Below are 24,406 nucleotides of genomic sequence, written 5' to 3' on the forward strand. Positions count from 1 at the left end.
TTTTTTTTTCGTATTTTATTTTCTTTTTTTGGAATTCAAAACTTTGCCATAAGTATTTTAATGTTCTTTATAATTCTTCAATACATCAAACATTAATAACAGGCATGAAGAAAAAATGAGATAATCGGGGAAAAGTTCAAGCAACATTTGATGTTAAAATACAATCGACAGCGAATAGCAGCATCAAAATCTGCATTCAGGGAAATTGCCACCTCCAGAGCTCCGTGATAAGGCGAGAGGTTAGGGTATTCCATTTCTAGACAATTCTGAGGCTCGACGTTCCATTTCATTTCTACTTTAGAGGAAAAATATACATAACACTAAACGAGGTGGAACTTTGTGAGCCGCAGCTCAATCGGCGCCTCTACTGAATATTTTACACATGAATATTTCAGTATATATGTAGATATGAGAATGTGTGAGCTTATGGGACTGATCAAGAATGTCCAAAGAGACTTTATGGGGTCGAAAACGTTTTCTTCTGTTTGCAGCACACATCTACACAAAACTAATATGTTGCTCTCTTTGAGTGCCCGGTATAAAAAGAAGAATCGAAAGAGCGGTGACGAGGCAGGGCAAAGCGATGACGCGGCAGAGCGATGTGGTGGGGCTCAGAGGCTGGAAACAAATGCCCATAAAAACTAAACCCTTTGTGTGAGTAGAATGGGGGAATAGGGGATTTTCCATGGGTGCCAGCGTGGACGTGCAATGGTGGCCAAAGAGGAGGCCACGCTGCCTTCTGGGGTTGACGCGAATGGCATAAAAATAAGTTGCCATTGTTATCCTGCACCGCCATCCTGCCCTATCTGGGAGGCCCATTCTAATAGAGACCCAGAAGCATGAAACGAAATAAATTCTGTTAATTTCAGATGCAGACCCATAGAGATGTCACATGCAAAAAGCGTTGCCATCCAGTGCAGTTAACGCAAAACAAAAAGAACGTCTGCTCCAAGGGGAGAGTTCGAGATGGTTGCAAAAGGCCCAATGGTTGGAAGCCCGTTTATCAGCCCTGATTTAAAATAATCGGGTAAGGTCTTGTTAATTCGATCTCGAGTCACTGCAAAAGAGTGTGAGGAGCTGAAAGTTTCTGACAGATCACTTTCTTGAAGACAAATTCTCAATGACAAATAGATGATGTTGGGAATGCCGCGTGTCCGATTCGCCATTTATATTCAAATATAATTTTTCCTATTTTCCTAGAAAAACAATTCAGAGTCTTTATGTGTGCATCCCTGAATACGAATACTAAGGGGGCCCAAGGACCGACTTTCTTTGCTTTTGTGAGGGTGAAAGCGCTTGATTCTTTTGGCATTTTTTTGTTTACAAAAGTGTCAGACATACAGGTAACATCTACACCTACACCTACACCTACACCTATTGCTCTTCCCACCTTCACCACCCACTTCATATCCACTAGTTTTCTTTTTGTTTCTATCTCTTTCTGTCTGTTTTTCTGCACTTTTTTTAGAACATGAGCCATTGGCATTTACTAACTAAGCGCTGTTTGTCTTTGCCTGTGTGCGTCTGTATCTACATAGGTGTGTAGGTGTGTGAGTTTGTTTATGTCATGATGTCAGGTGCGCTACTCTATGCGTACGGATGTTTTTATCGTCGTCTCTCTCAGTTTCAGTTTCAGTTTAAGTTTCAGTTTGAGCTCTGCACTTTCATTTTATTTGCTTTTTACAACAGGCCAGCCACAAGCGGAAATTTGTTCAAACTAAAAATATTTGTACGCTTATTTCGTGCACAGCTGGCTGCCAATGCATTGCCAAAGAAAGGGGCGGGAACATGTCGATGTGTCTAGGGCCAGGGCCCACTTACCTACTTTTACCCCTCACCCAGCCATACTCTATAACTCGACTCTTTTTATCTGTCTGAATGTGTCTGCCACCCTTTCTTCCCTCATCTCTCGCCATGCCCCCACAGTGTGCTTATTTTTTATGCTGCAGTCTCCCTGCGCCCCATCATCAAGTCCTTGCCGCGCTAAGCCCGCGAGCATATAGCACTTACTTGCCTTGAACACACGAACACTCGCCAACAAATGTGTGACTCACAACCCACATACCTTGGATATGTACATATGTATGTACATAAGTATGTATATGTATAGTCAGAGCGAGTGCGGGAGATAATCATCTTTTTCGACACAAAACGAAATCAAAGCAGCGCCAAAAATGTATTCGAATGTAATTAATTTTAACGGTGCAACGATTTGTGTCTGAGGAATCCACACACAAGATCGGAATCTGCTGGAGTCAAAGTCTAGTAGGTAGCAGCCCCATAAACCTAACCTTAGTGGGAAGAAAATGTATCTCGGAAATACTTCAATTAAGCTGAAAGAAGCCTTTACGGGAAAATACTTTTCCTCGAAACATATCTTCGCTTTCATTTAAAATCTGCACCACCCATTTACCGAATCGGAATCAACTCAATCATCTGAAGCCATCGATGACCGTTCAATTTGGTTGCAAATGAGAACTCCTATCTATGGATGGCCACTTTACTGCCAGTCGTCCATGTCCGCGCACTATATCCGATTTGTAGCAGTGGTCTGTGACAATGGTAGGACTTTCTCATCTGTTTGTGGGCTAATGGCCAGTGCCAATTATCAAACAATTGATCCAAATTCAAATGCATTTTGTTGTCACTCGAAAAATGGTAATGGGACATCGGCCACAGAGGAAAGCGCGAAACAGAACCCAAGGCTTTCGACAGGCTTATGCTGCTGGCATTTATGTTTTCAAATGGCTTTTGATTGGACCATTGACGGCTTAAGAGGGGTATGGATAGGGGTGTACATGTAGGGGATTTCTTTCCAGCGAGGCCCAGACTCTGAGACACAACTTGTGCGAACGACCCGAAACTAGTTTTGTAGCCTAGTATCATCATTTTTCTAGGGATTTCAGCCTGTCCGTTTCCTATCAATATTTGTAATAGACGCACCTGCACCCTAGGCTTAACCTATGTACAAAAAATGCATCTCCGGCAGGGCGCAAGGAATCATAACGCAGCCGCAGTGTAAACAGGCCATAAAAACGAGCGGGAACATTGTGAGCCACTGCAGCGCAAGTAACCCTATGTAGCTTATGATTTCTGTTGAATTCTAAAATAATGTAAGGAATGAGTTGGCTCGGGGAGCGGTAGGGGTATGTTCATTCTCTATGACTTTGTGTTTTCGATTTTCTGATATCTTAGAAATTTTGGATGCAACATTTGAAGACCATCTTGATTCAGTGTGATGTCACAGGAGTCTGCACACAAAATGTTATTGCTCTAGCTTTATGGTCTCAGAGAAGTAGGCGCTCAACGAGATCGACAGACGGTAGAACTGATAGACGGACAGACAGACATCGACACTGCTATTGATGCTGATCAAGAATTTGTATCCACACACCCACTTCGACCACAAACTAATATATCCTTGAGCTCTTGGGGTACCGGGCATGGTCATGTGTTTATCAGAAACCCTTTTACCTTTACCTCTAAAGAAATGCCCATTGCAAACGGTGGAAATTACAATTACAATTTCACACAATTTGATGAATACGCAAGGGCATCAAAAGCTCAGCCCCCTCCGCCCCCCGAATCTACCCTTTCCTTCATGTTGTTTATATAATCCTTCTACGTTGTCTCGCTGTCTGTCTGGCCGTTTCCCCCCCCACTGTACCAGCTACTGGACCATAAAACGTAAATTTGGGTCAAGTTTTTGTAAGCATAACGGATACCGAACGCCAAACCATAACCCAAAACCCAAAACCCACAAAAAATAGGGAACTACACCAAAACCGAAGATAGAACCGGACCCAAAGCTATCCCATATGCACCAATACATCTTTACGACTGTTTTGCAATGTTATTTTGTGTGTGTGTATTTGCCCCCTATTATTCTGTTATCTCCTGTGTGTGTGTGCCTACTCCCGTTCGGATAATTTAATCTTTTGACTGTCGCACTGAAGTGTTCCTCACAAACCCACGAAAATACCTTGGTCGCCTTTCTACTCGTCTCTCACTCTCTCTCTCTCACTCGCTCACTCTCTCTCTTCTTTGCTGTCTGTGTTTTTTGTGTTTACTTATTATTATCAATTATTTTTCATTATTTTTGTTTTCCTTTTGTTGGCATTTGTGTCCAAAATGTTTATATGCAAGATTATAGCTTTTGCGATTTCTCACTTTTACATTGGTTTTAGTTTTGTTTTGTGTGTTTTGTAACCCAAAAAAAATGTTGAAAAAATTACCAACAAAAAACTAGTTTATTTCATTTACGTTTGGATATTTAATAGTTTCGTTGGATTTGGTTGATTGTTGTTGTAGTTTGTTGTTTTATTTGTTGTTCCTACATGTGCACCGAGCGCGTTTTTGGACTGAATTCTTGGATTCGCTGCCCGCTGATGTCCGTTTCACGTTCCGTTTGTTTAGCGGTCAAATGAACGACTGAAAGCGCTCTGCACGGTGCTACTATTCGACGCACACGGACTACGGTGCGGAGTCTCTCCCTGACTGTGTGTACATGTGTGTGTGTCTCGCAGGCCATCAACAAATGGAGAACTTTTTACTGCTGATATTCTCCTCAATGGGGGCCCCGAGGTGTGTTTCTTGGTCACTGCTGAGAGAGCGCGTGGCAGAGAAGGAGGGATTGTGAGAGAGAAAGTGGCTGCGAAGGGGGGCAGCCTGGGTGTGAGATAAAATTGCGACTCATAACCGACTTATGTAACGCACACAAATGCAGGCAGTACGTCCCAAAAACACGAAATCCACCACGCACACGAACTGAGCTTTTCACCACACTAACGTTGGAGCTGTTGTCGTGGTGTGCGTGTTAGAAACGCATCGGTATGCGTGTTAAAAGCTGCAAGAACTTACAACGAAAACAACAGAGGACCAAAAGAAGAAGCAAACCAACAAAAAAAGCGAACAAAATAACACCAAGAAGCGTTAAACAACGCTGCAGACGGACCACAATGAAGATGAGGAGTGGCAGGAGAACACAAATATGTACATGCATATGTATGTACATATGTACATACATAAGTGACCGAAGAGAAGAACGATGTTGGAGCAGGGAGGGGAATTTCTTGACAACAATGGACAAAACTAACAAAAAAAAACCAAAAACTACCACCCCACGACCAAAAACCCAAACCAAAAAAAAACTAGGACAATCGTCATGGGCAGAAGTTAGCGATAAATAGCGGCACATTACCCAAAATTGTAAAGCCCGAGGGGGATATGCCCGACGCCTCAGGCCAGGACGCTCATTGGACGAACTCCTCGCGATTCCTCCCCCAATGTGCAGATTTCGATGATGCCTGCCTGCCTGCCTGCCTGCCATGACGTGGCTGGGTAATAATCCAGCAATCCGACAATGAAACAAACAAAACAAATACATAGAGCATAATACGATTATAATAAAAAATACAAACATTTGGCATTGCGTGTTCCTACCAATGACGTAACCTCCTTATGAACACACACACACACACTCACATAAAGACAGAGAGAGAGAGAGAGGGAGAGAGAGAGCGCGTGAAAGACAACTTTTGAAAGAGGTGGCGGCTAAGAAAGAGGACTAAAGGAGCAGGTTACTGAAACAACGTCATAGTGTGTGGGCGGGCAGCGTGAGCGGTTTCAGCTTCTTTATCAGGTACAGTGCTTACCATAAGGCTAACCATGTTCGCTATGAAACCATCATTTTGTCCTCTTCAATGAAACTAGCAGTCAGCCCATGTATCCATACAGTTATCCATCTCTTAACAATATACATACGTAAGCCTGTCTCTTCATAGTTGGATATGATACAATGATAGTCAATCACGTTGTAGTCTCCATTCCCCCAACCAATCGCCCACCTTTCACCAGTCGTACACTGCCGCATCGCATGGTACAATCGCCTCACACACACACACATAAAAGTGTTGACCTTGTCGAGAATTGCACCTCCAGTGGCCAAATCAGTTTTTATGGGCCCCCCGAGGACTATGAGGTGTTAATTTTAAGAGGCTGAAGGCAAGGTCCATAAAATTCCAGCAACTTTCGCTCTGGCAGAGCTCCATGGATCATTTTTGGATATGTATTCAATTTTCGAGAGTGTTTACCCATTCCAATTGATTTGGAAAATGTATAAAAATCCAAATCCAAATCCGAATCTAAATCATTTTGTGGCTACAATTAGCCAAATGCCTCGCCTTGGTTTCCATGTTTCCTTACATCCTCAGAGTTCGCTTTTTACTTTGGGGAGTCTAAAGTCAGAAGACATGATTATTTCAAACCAAAATCTGAATCGATTTGAAATGGTGTCACAATTTTCGACCCTTCATGGGTAGCCTTTGTGGCTCCTTCCCTTGTTTATTTGTAATTTCAAATGGAATTGGAAATTATATTCTTGCTCTGTTTATATGTTCGAGAGAAGTGTAGTGCTTTTGGGGCACTAACAGAAACAGAAGCAGAAACAGAAGCAGAAAAAACTATTTCCCATCAATCAAATTGTTGTTGATGTTGAAACAATTTACAGTTTTGCTGGATGGTTCCCTCGGAGCTCCGATTGCGTCAGACTGACTCACAGTTAGAGCCGTCAGGAAGCTTAAGTCTGTTTTAAACTTTGTGTTTTCTTTGACTTTTTCTCTTTTTTTTGTTGCACAGTTCTACCATCCTTCCGTTATATCCACCTATGTATGTGCACATGTACATGCACGGGCCTTGACAATTTCCACAAAAATGAAAGCACGGAAAAGCAGAAAAAGGTAAGGAAGACATAAACATTGCTGTGTTGTCGTAAGCGCTGACTAATCAGCGTCATTATCAAAAAAAGCCACAAAAGCACAACATGAAAGCGCCATAAGAGTGGCGGAGCGAGAGTTAGAGAGAAACAGAGAGAGGGAGAGACAAATGGAGGCAACATTTTGTGATTATCATTGTGGGCGAAAGTGCTTTTTAATGTCGGCGAGCATTTTAAATAATTATTTAATTATAATTAGCGGATGAGAGGAGGGATGAGACGTTGCTCCCCACCTCCTCCTTTCGAACCCTTCTCACACACCTTTGCTCCTACCTAGCTAATCACCAGCAAACCTCTTTTCACGTAATTAGCGGCTAAGGAAGGGAAGAGCTTTTGTTCTTCTGCGATAGAGTTATTGTGGGGGCTGCAGGCGATCGGCAAACCTGCCTCGATAGAGAGTTTCAACTGTGAACTTTGGCACCTCTCAACCTTTTCAGACTTGTCAGAATAAAGAGCCTCAACTCTTGGCCTCTTAGCCAAACATTGCTAAAGCTTAAGGGACACATTCAGATACTCTTAATGCTGATTATCGACGCTCATAAACCTGCAGAGAGTGTCAACCCTCCTTCGCAGACCGACAAATGGTACGGGGTGCCCCTTAACGAGGTTTATTCCCCAAATATTGTTGCTTCCTTCCTCCTACCCTCACCACACACACACCTCTGCTGCGGTAGCTAAATTAATTTAGGGGAGAACATCCTCCCAGAGGGAGGAATGTAGCGGAACAGGGCCCACAAAAAAATGAAATAATAATAAATAAATTCATTAACATAAAACACGAAGAGAATGAGGCGAGAATGCCTCGCCATGCGAGTGGCGAGAGGAGGAGAAATATGCGTAAAGTGGGTATGGAGGGGGGCGGGGGCTGTGCGTGACGGCAGAGTGGAAACCAGAACCCCTCAAGATTATGATCGCCGGTTCGTTATTGTTTCGAACATTTGCATAGCGTTTTTCCTGATTTGTGTTGAAGAGCTACTAAAGCTAGTGCTTGTTCGGTTTTTTGCTAGAGGTTTTAGAGGTTTTGGCATTATGCAATCCAGTTAAGAGACAACTCAGCTTTGGGCCAGGAAGTAGTCGCTGTCACCGACTCCCACTGCCACCGCCAATCCACAATTTAGTCCTACATTTAAATGGATTGCAATGAGCAGGCTAGCTGGTAGCAGTCCATCCATGCTCCACTTCATCAGGTAATTTCAAATGGTTTCGAAGATACTTTTTTGCGGAAATGCTGCTGCGGCTTGCTTGATGCGATCTGAGGGCCACAAAACTTTTTTATGATTTGCACTCCAGCATTAGACAATGCCGATACGTTTGCTTTGCCAGGAAAATAAGGCAAGCGCCCAGGCATAGATTCATAAATAATATTCTGAATGAATTGTTGCGTCCTAGACTAGGTCCTGCCTCTGCCCAAAGCCCCAGTCCTGCTATTGGCATTCTTGTACCCGTTACTCGAAGAGTAAATGGGGCTTATTGGGCGTTTTTGGTCGAACGAAACGTTTCCGACCCTCTAAACAGGAACCTCTTTTCCTGGCCCGAGATGGGTGTTGCTTTGATTGACGAAAGTGCCTCATTGCAGGGTGTACGATAAATTCCCAATCAATCTGAAAATCTGCCCATAAACTTTACCTTGCACCGAACAACTTATTGCCCTTCGCGAAGCATCCTGCGTGCAGACTCAACATACTCCTACTTGCGAGTATCCTTTGATGGCACACTTTATGTAGCAGCGCTAATGGCGCTTTATTATTGGCAAAGTTACCCGGACCCGGTTACCCAAAAACTTTGCACAGAAGAGAGCGGAGAGGAGGCACGACCGGTGGCCAAAGAGGAGAGGTGGAGCCCGCAGAGCAGCGAGAACGAGCATTGGACGCTTCTGGTTGAGCGGCAGCCAATTTATATGGAAATAGATGCGCGGCACATTTTCAATACGGATTTTCCCATTGCCCCCTCAAGCCCGCCTCCCCCTGCTCCCGCAGAGAAACAGAAGAAAATCGATTTCCATGGGATTGGGGCATACAAATAAGAATCTTAAGCGGAGTCTAAGCCAACGCCACGAGACGGCGAAGGGGATACCTAGACGCAAGATTACTTTACTTACTCTAAGTATTCTGTGCAATGTCCCTACCTCTTTTTTTTTGCTTTTTTTGGGTGTGTATTTGGAGCAAATTACGTAGCGAAAGGTCTGCCGCTGCTGCAGTGGCCTTGTACTTGCGGCCGGGTCAAATGATGTATCGCCGAAATGGTCAAATGAAATGGTTCACGCCGCCGAACCAATTTCTTGGCACAAAACGTCTAAAAATATAAAAACAACACCAAAGCAAATTAGGCCTAAGTAAAGGGCTCGTGCCCAAAGTTCAAATCCAGAATGCTAGAAAATTGGCTGACGTAAATTCGCAGTTGTAAATACACTCGAAAAGTGCGCACAGTGGAAAAATCTGCACAAAACTAATACGTATATCCCCGCACTCTTTGAGTGTACAAATCAAGTTACAAAGGTTACGTGCGTAGGTTTTTCCCCCACATTGCTGTTAGCCCCTTTTTTTGTATCCTTATCCTCTTTCATGCCATAAAAACTAGATTTTGTGCGACCAACGAAGCGCTTGGGCAGCAAGTTTGCCTCTTTTTCTCCCCAACCATTTGGCCAGTCCCAATCTTATGCCCTGCCTGACGCTTTTATATTGACCAAATCAATTACACAATCATATGCCAAGCTCAGCGGCACGCCTTGATGCCCTCCATTCAATAGATTTTGCAGCAGACCACGACCTACGACCCATCCGGGTGCCGGTGCCGGTGCCAGTTTGCTACCCATCCGAGTTCGGTACTTCCTTCCATTCCATTCTGACACTTGCCACACAACTTTCAATCAAATCAACCGCGCCAGCACACACACAAAACATGAGCCACGCCCACACACCTATCGCCCACTAAACTGCCTAATAGCGTCCCCAAACGCAGAAGCAAGTGAAGGCCGACTGCCTCGGAGGCAAAAGAAGGCGATAATGTTGGCCACGAAAATGAAATGGGTTCTGGCAGGGGGGATCTGGGGATACATATCTTCGTGACAGCGCGTCCTGCTACTATTTTTGAAAAGTGAGAGGCAGAGGCAGAGCAAAGGTTTTAAATTAATTGTGGTTAAAGTTCGATTCCGGAACGACTCTGTCAACGCCCGATTTAGGTGCATTTTAATTTCGAGGATTAGCTGCAGAGGAAAGAGACAGAAAGGGATGATGTCAATAGGCTCCGAGCGAAAGTTACAGCAACTAAAAGTTTCAAGTGTTGTCCAGAAGAAGAGCACGAGCCCGGAGCCCGAGCCCGAGCCCGAACCAGAAGTCAGGTAGTTAGGTAGTCGGAGGCAAAGTCAGTTAGTCGCAAGTTTAAATTGACTGACACTTTTCCGCAACTGAATGTTCCGAAAGTTTTGTGGCTCCGGCAGTCAGGCTTCCCATTCCCATTGTTCAGGGGCTTCTGGGACTATCCATCAAGTCGGAAATTTGTACAGCGATGGGATGGGATGGGGCAGTGCAGATAAGACCCAGACTCATGGCGGCAGAGGACGACAGAAAGTGACAAGCAACACGGTCCCTGTTGCACGTTAAAGCTGTCACTTGTTTGCCTCCAGAGAATGTTGCACATTATGGCAATGAAACCTGAGGATGAAAAAAACGATTGACTGAATATCTATTACACCAAGCCCGAGGCGAGAAAAGTCGAATAAGTCGCTGACTAAATTGTTACATATTATACCCATACAAATATGCTTACTCGTAGAAATACATTAAAGAATAATAATTAATTCGTCGTAAAAGCAAAGTCTGGCTATAGCTACTACTGCCTACCCATAGGTGAGGTTGTTGATCAGACACTTTTGAAGCTTTGAAGGTCAATCTCGAGGCGATTATCCAGCCGCACTTGTCTGTGATTTTCTCCTCTTCCCAGATGGGTGCGTGACTCTGTCCCAATCCGCATGCGCGTCCTTGTTCATGACGAGGCCTGCACTTGTTCTGCTCCATTTGCCCAGAAATATTCTCACTCAATCGTATTTATTGATTTGGTTACTTCTAAATTTTCGGAGGGTCCTGGACTATTCTAGCATTTTTCTTGGTTTCAGTTCTGCTTGGTTCACTTTGGTGGGGCTTGGCTTCTTTTTGGCTGTCCTTGACTTTTGCCAGGCTCGCACTTTGTGAACACTTTTTGGCAGCCTCATCGCCATTGCCATCGACTGCCTGAACTCCCGCCTGTCCCGCCGTGTCCTAGCCCTGTTATTGTTGACTGACCAAGTTATGAGTAGTGCAAGTTTCAAAATAGTTTTCTTTTTTTTTGTACAACGTTTTTTCCGAGTGACTTTTATTCGTGTGTATGCTCCTGGCATTGCATGAGGTCTGGGATTTAAGTACTTTCGGACTTTATTGACTACCACATTCAGCCAGCATTTCCATTGATAACTGCATCTTCATCGCGAATATCTAAATAATCCTATAGCCTAAATTCTCGGATATTTTAGAGCGTCGTTAAGAGGGGCCTTCGTCCATTTAAGCTTACTTAATGGGTAACCTCTGAACGAATTAAGATACCTTCATAGCATTGTAAAAATAAATAATTCAAAGAGTGGTATGAACCATCTTTAATATATTCAGTTTATCGCTCTTTATAAATTTCAAATATTGTGCGGCAATATCAATGCGGTGTAATTTTGAATACAAATATTATTATCGATATATATTTCGATACACAGGGTTGTCTTCTTATTCATGAAGCAGCACAAGAGCGCTTTTCTTCTTTTTACCATGAGTTAAGGTTCTGGCTCTTCGTAAGTTCATCTACATGACAAGACAACTACATGCCTAGTGGCGACACCTGGCGATGCATCCGACAAACAATTTGACAAGCTTTTCCGTTGAAGGCTTTTGTCGCCACCACAAAAACAAATCTAGCTCGAAGCTCTTATGGAATAAGTTTACATACTTCAATGTATGTAAAATGTACACACACATTTCTCTAAGTGGCGCCTGCCGTCCAAATAATACGTTACAAATGCTTGTTAGGAGGCTTATTGTTTTCTTTATAATCGCTACTGCTGTAGCGATGTTATAATCTTAGCTTACGCAATAATATATACAGTATTTAGCTATGGACTATAAATAAGTACTAGGCAACTAATTTGGGTTATTTGATTCCAGCCCTTCCTTGGCATTCAGTAGGTAATGGCATACACGTATACATATTGTATGTACATCAGGTATAAATGTACATATGTACATACATATGTATGTATGCACAACTTTGGACTAGATGCTGCGGTTGTGGGGCTTGAGGAATATATGTATGTATGTATTTATGTACAAGACGATCAAAAGATGAAAAATTGCTTAATGCATCGAATGCTCTATAAAAAAAAATACTAGGTACTTAGATCCGAAGTAAATACAAGGCCTCAATGCTATAAGTAAGGCCATAAGTAAGCCAGCCGATAGAGATATACAGATGCATCTTCATAACATATGTACATAACATGTACATATGTATGTATGCATTTACATATAGTAAAGTCGCACTTTATGTATCGCACGTTTGGGTGTGGTGTGTTTCGTGGGTCCGTGGGTAAAAATCGGTCAAATATAGTTATCCGTTGCGCTGCCTGTTGGGGAAAATCTCGTAATTCTCTCTCCTCCTCCGCAAAGGTTGGCTCCTTCCTCTGCTTCCTCCGGCCTAGATGTGTAGAATGGCTTCCGTCGAGGATGTCGAGCGGCTGGCACTCGACTTGGACGATGTCTGTGGCGTTTCCATATCCTTGCTCTGTTCCACATCAAGATCGATCACCAGGCAGTCGTAGGACGGTGGTGGCAGCTCGAATTTCAACACGCTCTCATAGCTGGGGGGCAGAGTGTCTACAATGCGAAGCACATCGTTTTGTGAATTGATCTAACGAGGGGAATAAAAAGTCCAATTAACAATCAGCGTTGGGAGATCTCTATGAGATGCTGTCTCCACTTACGTGCGACATTGCTCCGTTGGGGGCTCGATTGCCGGCCTCGTCTAAGGGCCCTGCCCAGATGCAGACGCCCATGCGGTGCGTGACATAGCCGCAGATGATCACGCTGATCACCAGCATTCCAATGCCCAGCGCAAAGACCAGCCAGCGCGACTCCACGCTGTTGTCGCGCAGATTCTTCTCCAGCTGCAGCGCGCAGAGAATCAGGACGGGCACTGCCACCATGGCCACCAATAGATCAACTATCGGACGCTGTGTGCCATGTCCCGCGCTCAGCGGGGCCCGGCCCATTCCTGAGTAGGAGCCAAAGTTATGGCTGCTGCCATTCGGCGTAAGTGTAGAACGGGCCACGACTGTGTTGTGATTCTGTAGCACCATGCTGAAAGGCAGAGAGATGGACACAGATGAGTAAATGGATTGGGTAAATGTTAATGCTTAATGAACGACTGACTCTCTTCTGATCGCCCAATCTCTTCCCTGATTAGGTGTGTGTATTATGTGTGTGCAGACACTATAAACATTTCGATTACTGTTGTGCGGTACGGGGTCATACCTGGAATCAAAGGCGTTCATCAGCCACAAGTCATAGACCGGGCGCATTTCGATATCGGTTTCAGTTTCTCTCACTCTCCTTTTGTGAGATTGGTTTTGATTGAAATCAATTGATTAATTTATTGCTGCTGTCATTCAGTTTTTCGATTGCATATTGCATTCAATGCTTTCGAAAATAATCGTATTGCGTGTGGATATTTTCACTAGGATATGTGATCCATTAAAGGCTTGTTGGCTTGCCGCTTGCCCAAAGCGAGGCTAAAGATGAGGGATAAATGTGGTATTCGTCTCTCCGCTCCCCCACATCATCCGCATTCGGAAAAAGCTAATCAACATGCAATGTCCCAGGAGGGATTGGGACCAGGACAGAAACTGGGCTTAGCTCGCAGAGGAAGCGATAAGGTTTCAAGAATTCGTATAGGAAACACTTTTAAAGGCATTATATTTCCACATCGGTCGCCAAGGCAACATCCGACAAATAACACTTGAGCATTGGGATTCGGATTCGATTTCAGTTTCGTTTTCACTGGCAAAAAAAAGAACAACACAAACTAAACAACAGCCGCGGCCGGTCGGGCTGAAACCGATTTGTTGCGAACTGGGCCGGTCAAGTGTTTGGAATCAACTGGAAAAGCGTTCCAGTGAGTATAAGCTTAGTACTGATGGACGGCTGACTGCCGGGATACCCAGCAGTTTGAATAGTCCGGGGGGATAGATAGATTTTATGCACCATTGAGATACATACATATATCAACGCATACCAAAATGCACAAACTACCTTCTAACTAAGGGGTAGCACAAAAAAAACATTAAATTGCAATTCAAGAATTTAAAAGCGAAGCAGAAAACTATTTTTTGTCAATGCGGTTGTGTGGGCAGTCCGCATAATGGCAGTGGGATGGGGTGTAAAACCAAGAGGATGAGTTCTGGTAAAAGCAAAAGAAAATAATAATAGGAGGGAAGTTACTAAGGTTCTTGTCATGGCTTTATCTAAGAGCGAAAACAAAGTCACAGGAAAGCAGCCACAGAGTCAACCTAACCGGTTGCCACTGGCTCGGGTCGTTCAATATGTTTTGAGCTTTATCTAAAAGTTGTCTGAACTTTACCAGAGATACTGCACAAGCAAAACCTTGTGTATACCACTGAGACAAGACGTAAATGGCAGTGACTAACGCTACGATTTTAAAAGATCTGCACAGTTCTTCGCTGAGATTCAAATTATGGAACCAGCTGAAAATGTAATGTTAATAAAGGAAAACAATACCCGTACACACACGTATGTGCAATGAAAGTTTCTGCAAACACACAAATAAATTCAAAAATCGATTAAGAAATTAGCAAACCAAAGGACAGTCTTTCTGCCTACATCTGCATTTATCCCTTCACTTGGCTCACATGACAAATGCAAATAATATATGGATATGTCCATAAGAGTGGGCATCATTGTCTGTCCAGACGGCTTCGTACTGATAAGACGCATCTGTCTCCGCTCTTCGCTTGCATGCATATGCACAATGTACCGGTTTTGAAATAACTTCGCCATTCGCCCTCGTTCTGCTCGTACCGTACCCAACCCACCGCGAGGAACTTATCGTTGTCAGTTGTCAGTGACTCTCCATTTGAATGATTTAGTGCCCAAATGTGGAAGTTGTCTTCGTTAATTTATGAATATTTCCGAGGTTTTGAGGCGAGGACCCAGTTTTGGATCCAAGAGCCGTTACACTCCGATTTACGTATGTAAGTCGCTCTCCGAAATCAGGGCGCAATAGCCCTACCCTTTTTTTTGTTCTCGTATAAACTTTGTGTCATTGAAAACAGTTTTCGGAATATGTAATCTAAAATGCAATTAAAAAGTACGATATTTGGAGCATAGTTCGTATGGCAGCTAGACTTGATCGGATTATGAAAATATCTTATAGTCGCTTATCTATGATATTTATTGTAATTGTCGCTTCATTTTGGCAGATAACTGTTTCAGGCACAGATATCTTACGCAAAAGTTGAAGATACGGACACCAATCATTGCTGGAGCCATCAACTTCCGCCTTGCGTCAGAGTCTGTGGACTTCCGCTCAGAGAAGGCTACATCTGCGGCCGCTACCCCTTGCCCAGTGCCAGATAATATACGAAGTACTACGTGCCCAGAAGAATTTTGCATCTTTTCATTTGTGAATGAAGATCATTTCATCAGCATCAGCTCTAGTCAATGACCAGAGGCATGCATGCATATGTACTTGATAATCTCGTATCGTATCATCATATAGGGAGTACGCAACTGAACAAGGCAGGTTCCCAGGTAGAATATCTCGATACGTTATTGCATGTCATCTGCCTTTGCCTCTTCCTGACGAAATGAATTGATAGTCTTAAATACAAATTTGCCTTGTGACTCTAATAGACAGGGAAACTGAGTAAAAAGTATTCTTTGTATGGGTATGTGACGGGGTTGTTGTCTTATCTCATACGATTTGTTCTCCTCGAAATGTGCAATTACGAGTGCTGCGTGATTTTGACTTTGACAAGAGAATAGAGTGTCAGCTGAAAGCTTGTCACTGGCCCAGAAACCCAATTGAATCCAAGTGCAAAGTTCAGACATAAGAATACACCACTGCAGAATAAGTATTATTGCTCGTAAATACATTTTTTATGTCTGCAGATATCGGAATAACTGATGACTCTGCTCGACTTTTCAGCGAGTAAGCTGAAATTCTTTTTTGTGCAATCTTTTATTTCGGATCTTCGTACCAAGACGTTCGCCGTTTGTCGCTTCTTAGGGCCTTCACACGGATCGTCAGTCAGCTCGATAGGGCAAGGCATTTTTTTTTTTATATTTCTTTCTTTTTTTTAGCTAAAGGTGTACTCAGAAAATTAATCTACGCAAATATCACAATGATACACATATGACAACAACGATATGATTTCCACAAAGTGAGTGAATTTCCCTATTTGCGTTCGTTGAAATGCGTCATTGCCCAGCCCCAGAGGTTCAGTGCAAATGATTCAAGCTTCATTATTTCTCTCTCCTCAAGCAGGGAACTGCAATTAGCCTGCTTGCTGATCTTCTCGGGCTTATCAGTCCCCTACGATAACAACGGTGGAAGCTCCTAAGTAGGTGTTTAACCTGTATGAATAACAGGGTTTTTTTTCAAAAAACTACCATGGAAAACAAACACCGCTGAGAATTTAAATATAGTTTTGAGAAGTGGACAAATTTATAGAAAATTTACCTTATTCTAGCCTACTTAGAAATGGAGTCACTCTGTATGTTCATACATATGTACAAGTTTATGTACATATGTATGTATGTATGTACGTATGTACGTATGAGCCTTGCTTAAGTGCTTTGCACGAGCCAGAATGAAGAAATGACGATGATTCCCCAGACCTATCCAACCAAGGAGAGTAATAAATGTACATACATACATACATACATATGTACATATATGTATGTATGTACATACATATGCACAAAGATGTATGTACATATGTATTAATTGATCGGATCAGTGCTGTTAAATTGTGAATGGGCGAATGTGTCAGCCGTTGTTGATGCCTTTTGATTGACCAAGTTGCCTGGGAGTCGATTGGGAGGGTGGATGGCTTCCCTATAAAGGGGAAGCCTCTTATTGAAAACTGAGCGTATGTATTGGATACATGTCTTTAGCTACACATGCATGTATTTGTGACCCTCTTTAGTGAAAACCCTCCATGGTAAAAGCACAAGTTTTTCTTCATATCGTTCCTCATTGTGTTTTGGTTTTGTTTGCTGCTGGACTACACAAGAAAATAAATATCACACATTCGTACATGCATATATTGTACATACATACATATGTATGTATTTATATTGTATAAATTTTATACATATCGTCGTACATACACACATATATGTATGTACATTTGTACACTAATAAAAGCAACAACATAAATTTTTTATATTCTGCTATCAATAAATTGTATTTACATACATACATAAATAGAAATGGACATTGTATGTATGTTTGTACATATGTACATATGTACATTCATGTTTTTGTTAAGATTGGGAACAACTTTTAGTTCTACCATGTTTACGCATCTCAGTTAGCTTTTCTACATATGTATTTTTGTGAAATCTTTCATGGCATGCTGCAACTTCGAACAAGAAGCAAACACCTGTGTTTCTCCTTGGCATTTTCCTTTGGGGGATAGTTCCAATCTTCTTCGCCTCCCAAATTGCATGGCATGGCCCACATACACCATCACGAACATACATACATACATATGTATGTACGTACGTACACACTAAAGAAGAGAGCATAATTCTGCCTCGGTCTCTCCACTCCTCCTTCTTTCCAATTTTGTGAATTTTATTTATAGGCATAGAATGAAGGGTGAGTAGTAAACATGTTTGTCGGAATTTCGTACTCACTTGAGAATTTCTCTGAACGCTTCTCTTCCGCTCTTCTCGCTCTCGTTTCTAGCAAACACACTCACTCTCACTCTCTGTTTATATATATTTGGGGATGCTGCCTTCTGCTCTGCTCTTCTTCAAATCGAGTTGGATTTTTCGCGCATTTGCGAACAACAAAAAACAGACACAAAAACAAAAAGCACGAAAATGTTGTGTTTTTATCAAGAATTTTGCACGCGATTCGATTGATTTCACGATCGCGGTTGCCAAAAGCAAGTGCGGGCAGCGGCAAGTTGAATGGACTATCTATCTGTGCTGGCTCTGAGTGTACTCGTAATGCCCCTCCTGGCTTTGGGTTGGGTCCTGGTTCTCGCAGCTGCTGCCTACTCTCACGCAATGGATCCAATGCCCGTGAACCATCACAACAATTCCACTGTGAGCAAGTGGTTGATGGTCGCGTATGGTGCTACCTCCTTGGCCAGGATCTCAATCGAGTGCGTTCTGCTGAACTTTGGACAACTCCGGAATTCGAGGCGAACACAAGAGAAACACAACCGAAGACGACCGGTCTAAGCGTAGGAACTAACGTTCGACAGACTCGTGCACTCGGAATGTACAAAATTATTGTTATTTATTATTGTTCCTCGTTCATATGTTTTTTTCGAATAAGTCGCGCAGATCTCCGGATGAACCAAGGCGAGCATTGACTAAGCAGCAACTGTGCCGTTCTGATCGCTTTTGCGTCTGCTCTGGCTTCGAGACTCTCTACTCACGTCTGCTGCTCACGGCGACGTCGGACAGTGGGGCATTTCGAACATTTTTGCACAATTATTATACGTTCCAACAAAGATTCCTTCACAATCTAAACATTTTCGGAAAGATAATTTTCTAAGCTGTAAAATAAAACAAAAACCTCGGGACGCTTTAGAAAGATGAATAAGTCAACCGTCAATACATAAATATGTACATACATACATATGTACATACCTACGTACATATGAGCATATTTAAATGCATCCATTCACCCTGTTTTTCCATTTTTTTTAAATGAAAAACATTTCGAATGTAATCTCTTACTGATTATGTGTCAAGTTTTTATAACCACCATTTAAAAGCTTATCTGGAAAAAGAGGGCAAATTGATGTGCACCACTGTGCGTCGACGCAAATGCAATCACGTTTTCGTTGCTTCTGTGGAAGATTCTCTGATGTTGCTGTTGTTGCTCAATTTTTGCTCTCCGTCAGAGATGCGCAAGGGCAGAAAAGTGGCGATCACTAATATGATGCCAGAATTTAATTGTTATTCGATCAGACACTTACATATATGTCGTTTACAGCTGCATCAAGCTTCTGTAGACCACTTTTCAGAAAATCGTAATCTCCGTCAAGAAAACAGAACACAATAGAGTTTCACGATTCGACGCTTAGATGGGGAATAGGTCACTGAAATTAGTCTTTAGGTTTGGCATTACTAGTTCAAGTTGCTCTCTCTCGTACTCACACAATTTTCATACTTACCAGGGTAAACTTATAACAAGATATGGTTATCGGGAAACACGGCCTCTTTTTAAGTACAATATGAACAAGAAGGAACGTTGTGAGACGCTGCTAAAGGCACAATACGTACCAATATACCTAATGATTTGTATTTGCCACATCTGTTCTCTCTCTTATAGTCTCTGAGTACTAGGAGACAAACAAGACGAACCGACAAACAAACATGGAATCGGCTATTGATGTTGGTCAAATAGATGAATAAATTCTTTATAGGGTCATTAACTTTTACCTCTGTGCGTTACATTGTATGTATGTAAATTCACGTCGACCAGGTCCGGGAATGAAAATGAGAATATGAGCGGAATGGAGCTTATTAACAGCTTATGATACACACGCCGAGCAGCATGACCACACCTTCTTATTATAGGTCCTTCTATGCTTACTCTCTAGGTAAGCAATGAGCAAGAGGGTCATGCAGTCCGGAGCTGAAGAGCTTTTGCGTAATTGGCACGCTCACTCTCTGCACAATGGAACAAACGACCTAATTCTAAATACATATTTGTAAAGACCCTTTTTTAAATTAACATCCCACAGCTTTTACCACTGGCTGTAGCGAATTGATTTTTTTTTAATTTCTTGCTGTTGGTCCAAGGACGTCAGCTAACGAACCGTTCATCCATTCTCACAACAGTACTAGATCAAATTATTATATTTACGTTTATTTCTTCTTTGCAAAACCACCAATATACCGACACTCCAGACTCCGGAGTCCGTTTATCCTAGCAAACCAATTCAATCCAAACCAATCCATCCAATTCCTTGGATAGTAAAATGACTGATGTTATATTAGGACCGTCAAAGGGACTATGCCTATAGGGCACACCATGTTAAAAAAGTGCGCCTCTAGCTTTACCTCCATGGTGGTGATTGAAAAAGAATTACATGGATACAATACACTTTTACACATCTCTTTTCATAAATATCTGCTAACGAATCCGCCGGGGGGTTGTCAGTTTAAAATATAACTTAACTTAAAATGCAACTTCTTACCCATGCGTGTATTATTGTTGCAAGTTTACTTACGCAAACATTTTACAATGATTTTAGTAATTTATAGATCCTCAATAGTTGAAAATGATCTGAAGGGAAAGCTACTTGTGTGTGGATACATAGTGTGTGCGTGTATCTTTTAACAAAGTTCGCCAGAAGTCGTAAGCTGGCTTAAGACATCAGAGAGATAAAAAAGATCACATGCCAGGGAAGACACAGAGAATTCATTTATTTTTCTGACTACAATAAAGTTTTGATCAAAGTCTGTAATCTAGGAGATCAAACCAATGTGTTCAATTTGGTTTTCCCTCATCATCAAAATGATCGACCTCTATACAAAATTACTAGTACTTGGTAACAGAGAAGTTCCGAGTTTGCTAGGTCTCTTTGTGAAAAGTCTAGCCCATAAAATTGTTCACGGTGTTTGTTGGTTTTTTTTCTGCGAATTTGAGCCTTGTTGTTTAAAACAAATTTCAAATTTTCTTTTTAAATAGGATTCGTTGAATTCGATTGTGTAATTAGGTTTCGTATCCAGAGTTCTGTTTACATATGTTTGGCTAGCTTATCGAAAAATGGTGTATGTGCACATGTTTTTTTTTAGCTATCAATTGAACAATAAGTTCAGATTTACGCTTCGTGGCCATGTCTGAAGCGCAGCCCAAGAGACGGTCAAGCTTCTTACATTTCTTCATGTGTTTGCATGTAATATAATCATAAATTCAAGGGCATTTCTTTGGCGTCGAATGGGACTGTTGGACGCTTGAAAAGCCCGGTAACTGGTGGATTTTTCGAGATGTTTTTTTTGGCATTTCATTTCAAGTTCTATTCAAGCCACGAAAATAGGTGGCCAATAGGTATACTAAGTTAGTACTGAAATATTTGGAATTTCAGAAGGCTGTCACATATTTGGCAATCTAAAGTGGCTGCTCTTTCCCACTGTGCGTCGTTTGACCCTGGCTTTTCTAGTATCAATTAAGATCAATTTCCGAATACCATCAATGATAAGAGTACAGAGTACAAAAAATACATAAATACAGATTGTATATAAGTGAAATACATCTTTGCATATAGGCATTCCCATGATTTTGAACGGGATGGGCGTACGCATTTAAAGTGAAAAGAAATTAAGAAATTAATTGTAAATCAGAACATATACTACATACGAAAATATGTTTGTAAATAAGTAAGTAGATATTGATATTTACATTCTTAAGAACAGCGCTTCTATTACAGAAACAGCTGTACAAACAAATGTATAAGTAAGACTCACACCTATTTGTGTCGAATTAAGTAGAAGCAGCTTAACATCTAATATCAGGCCTTATTCATTACTGCACACGTCTGGTTTTTGTTAAGCCAATACAATTTGACTCCTTTTTCTGCCTGGAAATTCCCCTTCAATTAATAGGAATCAAGTACATAAATATTTATATTGGCATACACAACTTTACATATGTACATAGTATATACATGCAAGTTGTGTTCCTGCTTTTCGAGTCTCATCTTAAATAAGTACACCTTGTTTCCAGGGTTCTGGCTCTCATTGGAGTCGCAGCTTCTTCGCTTTGCTCCCGGCAGCGCGTTGATAAGAGATGCCGTTACTGTTGGCGTTGACTTTGTCGCTTATCAGATTGCCAATGTGACACATTGAGTCGACAATGGGCAAACGCCTGCGTGGATGTGAATGTGGCTGCTGGCTGGGGATTTGTTTGCTTCGCACACGCACACAAAAAACGCAGTCACCTGATAAGGCAGACTCTCTCTTCCACACTTCTTCTGTTCCCACCTTTACTGAAATATAATTCCACTGCTAATCTAAATACTTGGTATGAATGTGGTAAAGTTTTGCACTTACGGGTATTTATATAGGATTAGAATATGTATATACATATGTACATAAGTTTAAATAATATGTATGTAGATGTTTTGGGAAAACTTAAGCCTTTAAGATTCCCACGAATCCCCGCAGTACCTTTCGGCTGGGCTTCTCTTATCAGTTCCTATGGAAATCTGTTCAATTGGCACAATTAAATCCCGATTGCGTCATTGTTGATTTCGTTCATGCGATTTGAAATCAAAATACATTTGGGTCAATGGTTTATCATTATCATATCAAATGACATGTCAAACAGTCAATTACCTTGGCTTCGGCAAGTAACGGATGAAGTAAACATGGAAGATGTCAGGATAGTTGTAGTTCGATGTCCACAAGAACAGTGCAATGACTCGGACAAAAATAAAGCACAGATGAGAAATAATGTTTAGGGAGAGAGAGAGAGGACAAACCAAACAACCTAAGAGACCGAGCCCGCTAGCCCCATTTAAGGTTTTATGACAGATACGTGATCAGGTTTTTGTTCCTCTCGCCCATCTCCACCAATCAGGGCTAGTCCCACAATGATTAGGAAAAACTTTTGCAAAATGCTGGTCACGTCCCAAGTATGTACAAAAAATATCTGTTTCTGTATCTAACCTATTGTTGTGTGGATCTCAAAAGCCTGCCAAAGCGAGTAAGAAACCCGAGACACAGGTAGACAACGGCAATCCGGTACTTTTGTAGATATAGCCGGCCATATCCCAAAGACAAATTGATAACACAACCAACCATCTTTATTGCGCTTGTGCGGGACGGGAAGTCGCATCGTTTCAGCTTATCGCAACCTCACCGAACAAAAATAAAGTAAACAACAGCCACCGACCGTTGTTATCAGAGGGCGAGGGAGAGGCGACTTTACGGATGCACACACTGATATAATGCGGCACAGCATGTAGTGGGCTTATTGGCTTGGGACCCGAACCTTTAAAAGATGCCATTTTTAACCATATTAAGAAATTATCGCTCCTATTAAAAACATGGTATACGTATGCACATGTACGGGTGGTAATATAGGATTATTCCTGTCACATTACCTGGTGCATCATCCAGAGAGGAAAAGAGTTCACAACTCTAGCCAGTTTATACAAACTAGGATACAGAATTGATGCTCTTATCTTCTTAGCATTCCATTATATTTGACATTCGGCATTATTTGGCATCGTTTAAGGCATTACTTATTAAAATCTATGGCGAAACGTCCGAGCTAAAATTGGTTGACGTAGCGGTTCTTTTTTCAAAGCTCAAGTATCTTTTATCAGACTGTAAAGAACTTGTCACTCAGCAAAGCTTTTTCATGCAGCTAGAAAATGGACCTAAGCCCTTGGTGGTTTTAGTCTGGGAAATATGAAGCTTTCGAATGAATGAATGATAATTTTTGTGCTGTATTAAAAGATATGTTTAGACGGTGAGTCTGAATCGCGTAAAGCTTTAATGTGTGAGGAATAAAGCTTTGTTCACACGTTGAATCATTTGGCACGAAGCTTTCAGCTATCTAGTATTTGCTTAAGCAAACGCAAGCAGTTATTTCATTGCCTTACTGTATTTCGCAACGGGTAATTCGTTGCAAGATCTCCATTTTACGGGAGCTATGTTAACACAATCGGTCGGCATTATTCGTCATTAAAAGAATACATAAAAGTAAGTATATTTTACGTTTATTTAATTATGGAAATCTCTTTAAAAATATAAACTATCTGCAGAATACTGTGGTGGAGACTTTAGTACTTTGCTCATTTTTCCATTATATATAACACCATGGATGAGTGTTTGTGCCAAGAGGGATTGGGGACGAGTCATTTCTTGCAACTCCGAAGCCCACAGCTCACTGGCCTTGCCCATGGTGTCATGAGTGGCTTTAAGTCTTTTAGTTAAGGTCTTCATTTGTAGTTTTATATATTATTTTATTATTTTTTTCATCCTTTCTGATGCCTGATACACCAGATAATCGCGTTCTTGCACTGCCCACACTGTGACATTCGCAGTGGACAAGGGCAAAGCTTTTCTCACACTAAAGTGGAGTTTGGCGACGAAGGCGACAAGTTAAATAGACTTTTGCAAAGCCAAACTTAAATGCATGTAGAAAAAATTCTTGTGCCTTTGTCTCTTCTCACCTCTTTCGGATATCCACTGCCTTTACACTTCTGCTGTATCCATTTTCTGGCTTTTAAATACATTTTCTTATTTTTATTATTAATTTTTTATAAATACTATAGATGATAGCTGGATCGAGAGCGGGAAGGGCTTAGAGAAGGAGCTCAGCGACATGAGTGTCGAC

General features: G+C 41.8%; 1 protein-coding gene and 1 long non-coding RNA gene across 3 annotated transcripts; one reads left to right on the plus strand and one right to left on the minus strand.

The window, feature by feature from the left end:
• The first annotated feature begins 5,898 nt into the window (after positions 1-5,898).
• On the plus strand, positions 5,899-24,159 carry LOC117900533. Its single transcript, XR_004649286.1, has 3 exons — positions 5,899-5,909; positions 20,921-20,923; positions 24,073-24,159. It is a non-coding gene; the product is annotated as an uncharacterized LOC117900533 (long non-coding RNA).
• LOC117900517 lies at positions 11,814-18,014 on the minus strand. Of its 2 annotated transcripts, none has more exons than XM_034810924.1 (3): positions 17,728-18,014; positions 12,768-13,143; positions 11,814-12,694 (listed from the first exon to the last, which is right to left on the minus strand). In XM_034810924.1, exons 2-3 carry the CDS (start codon positions 13,140-13,142, stop codon positions 12,482-12,484), a joined length of 588 nt encoding a protein of 195 aa, XP_034666815.1. In that variant the 5' UTR covers position 13,143; positions 17,728-18,014; the 3' UTR covers positions 11,814-12,481. The 2 variants fall into 2 exon arrangements, with proteins under 2 accessions (XP_034666815.1, XP_034666807.1); XM_034810916.1 differs by lacking the exon at positions 17,728-18,014 and adding an exon at positions 13,318-13,909.
• Positions 24,160-24,406: the final 247 nt, after the last annotated feature.

This window comes from Drosophila subobscura, chromosome A (genome assembly GCF_008121235.1).
Source record: "Drosophila subobscura isolate 14011-0131.10 chromosome A, UCBerk_Dsub_1.0, whole genome shotgun sequence".
In the NCBI taxonomy this organism is placed as follows: domain Eukaryota; kingdom Metazoa; phylum Arthropoda; class Insecta; order Diptera; family Drosophilidae; genus Drosophila; species Drosophila subobscura.

Excerpts from the sequence above, each read along its gene's own strand:
- LOC117900517 (XM_034810916.1), bottom strand. The coding sequence starts at position 13,364 with ATGCGCCCGGTCTATGACTTGTGGCTGATGAACGCCTTTGATTCCAG. Across the intron at positions 13,144-13,317 it reads ATGAACGCCTTTGATTCCAG|CATGGTGCTACAGAATCACA; the intron begins GTATGACCCCGT and ends TCTGCCTTTCAG. Across the intron at positions 12,695-12,767 it reads CCAACGGAGCAATGTCGCAC|ATCAATTCACAAAACGATGT; the intron begins GTAAGTGGAGAC and ends TCCCCTCGTTAG.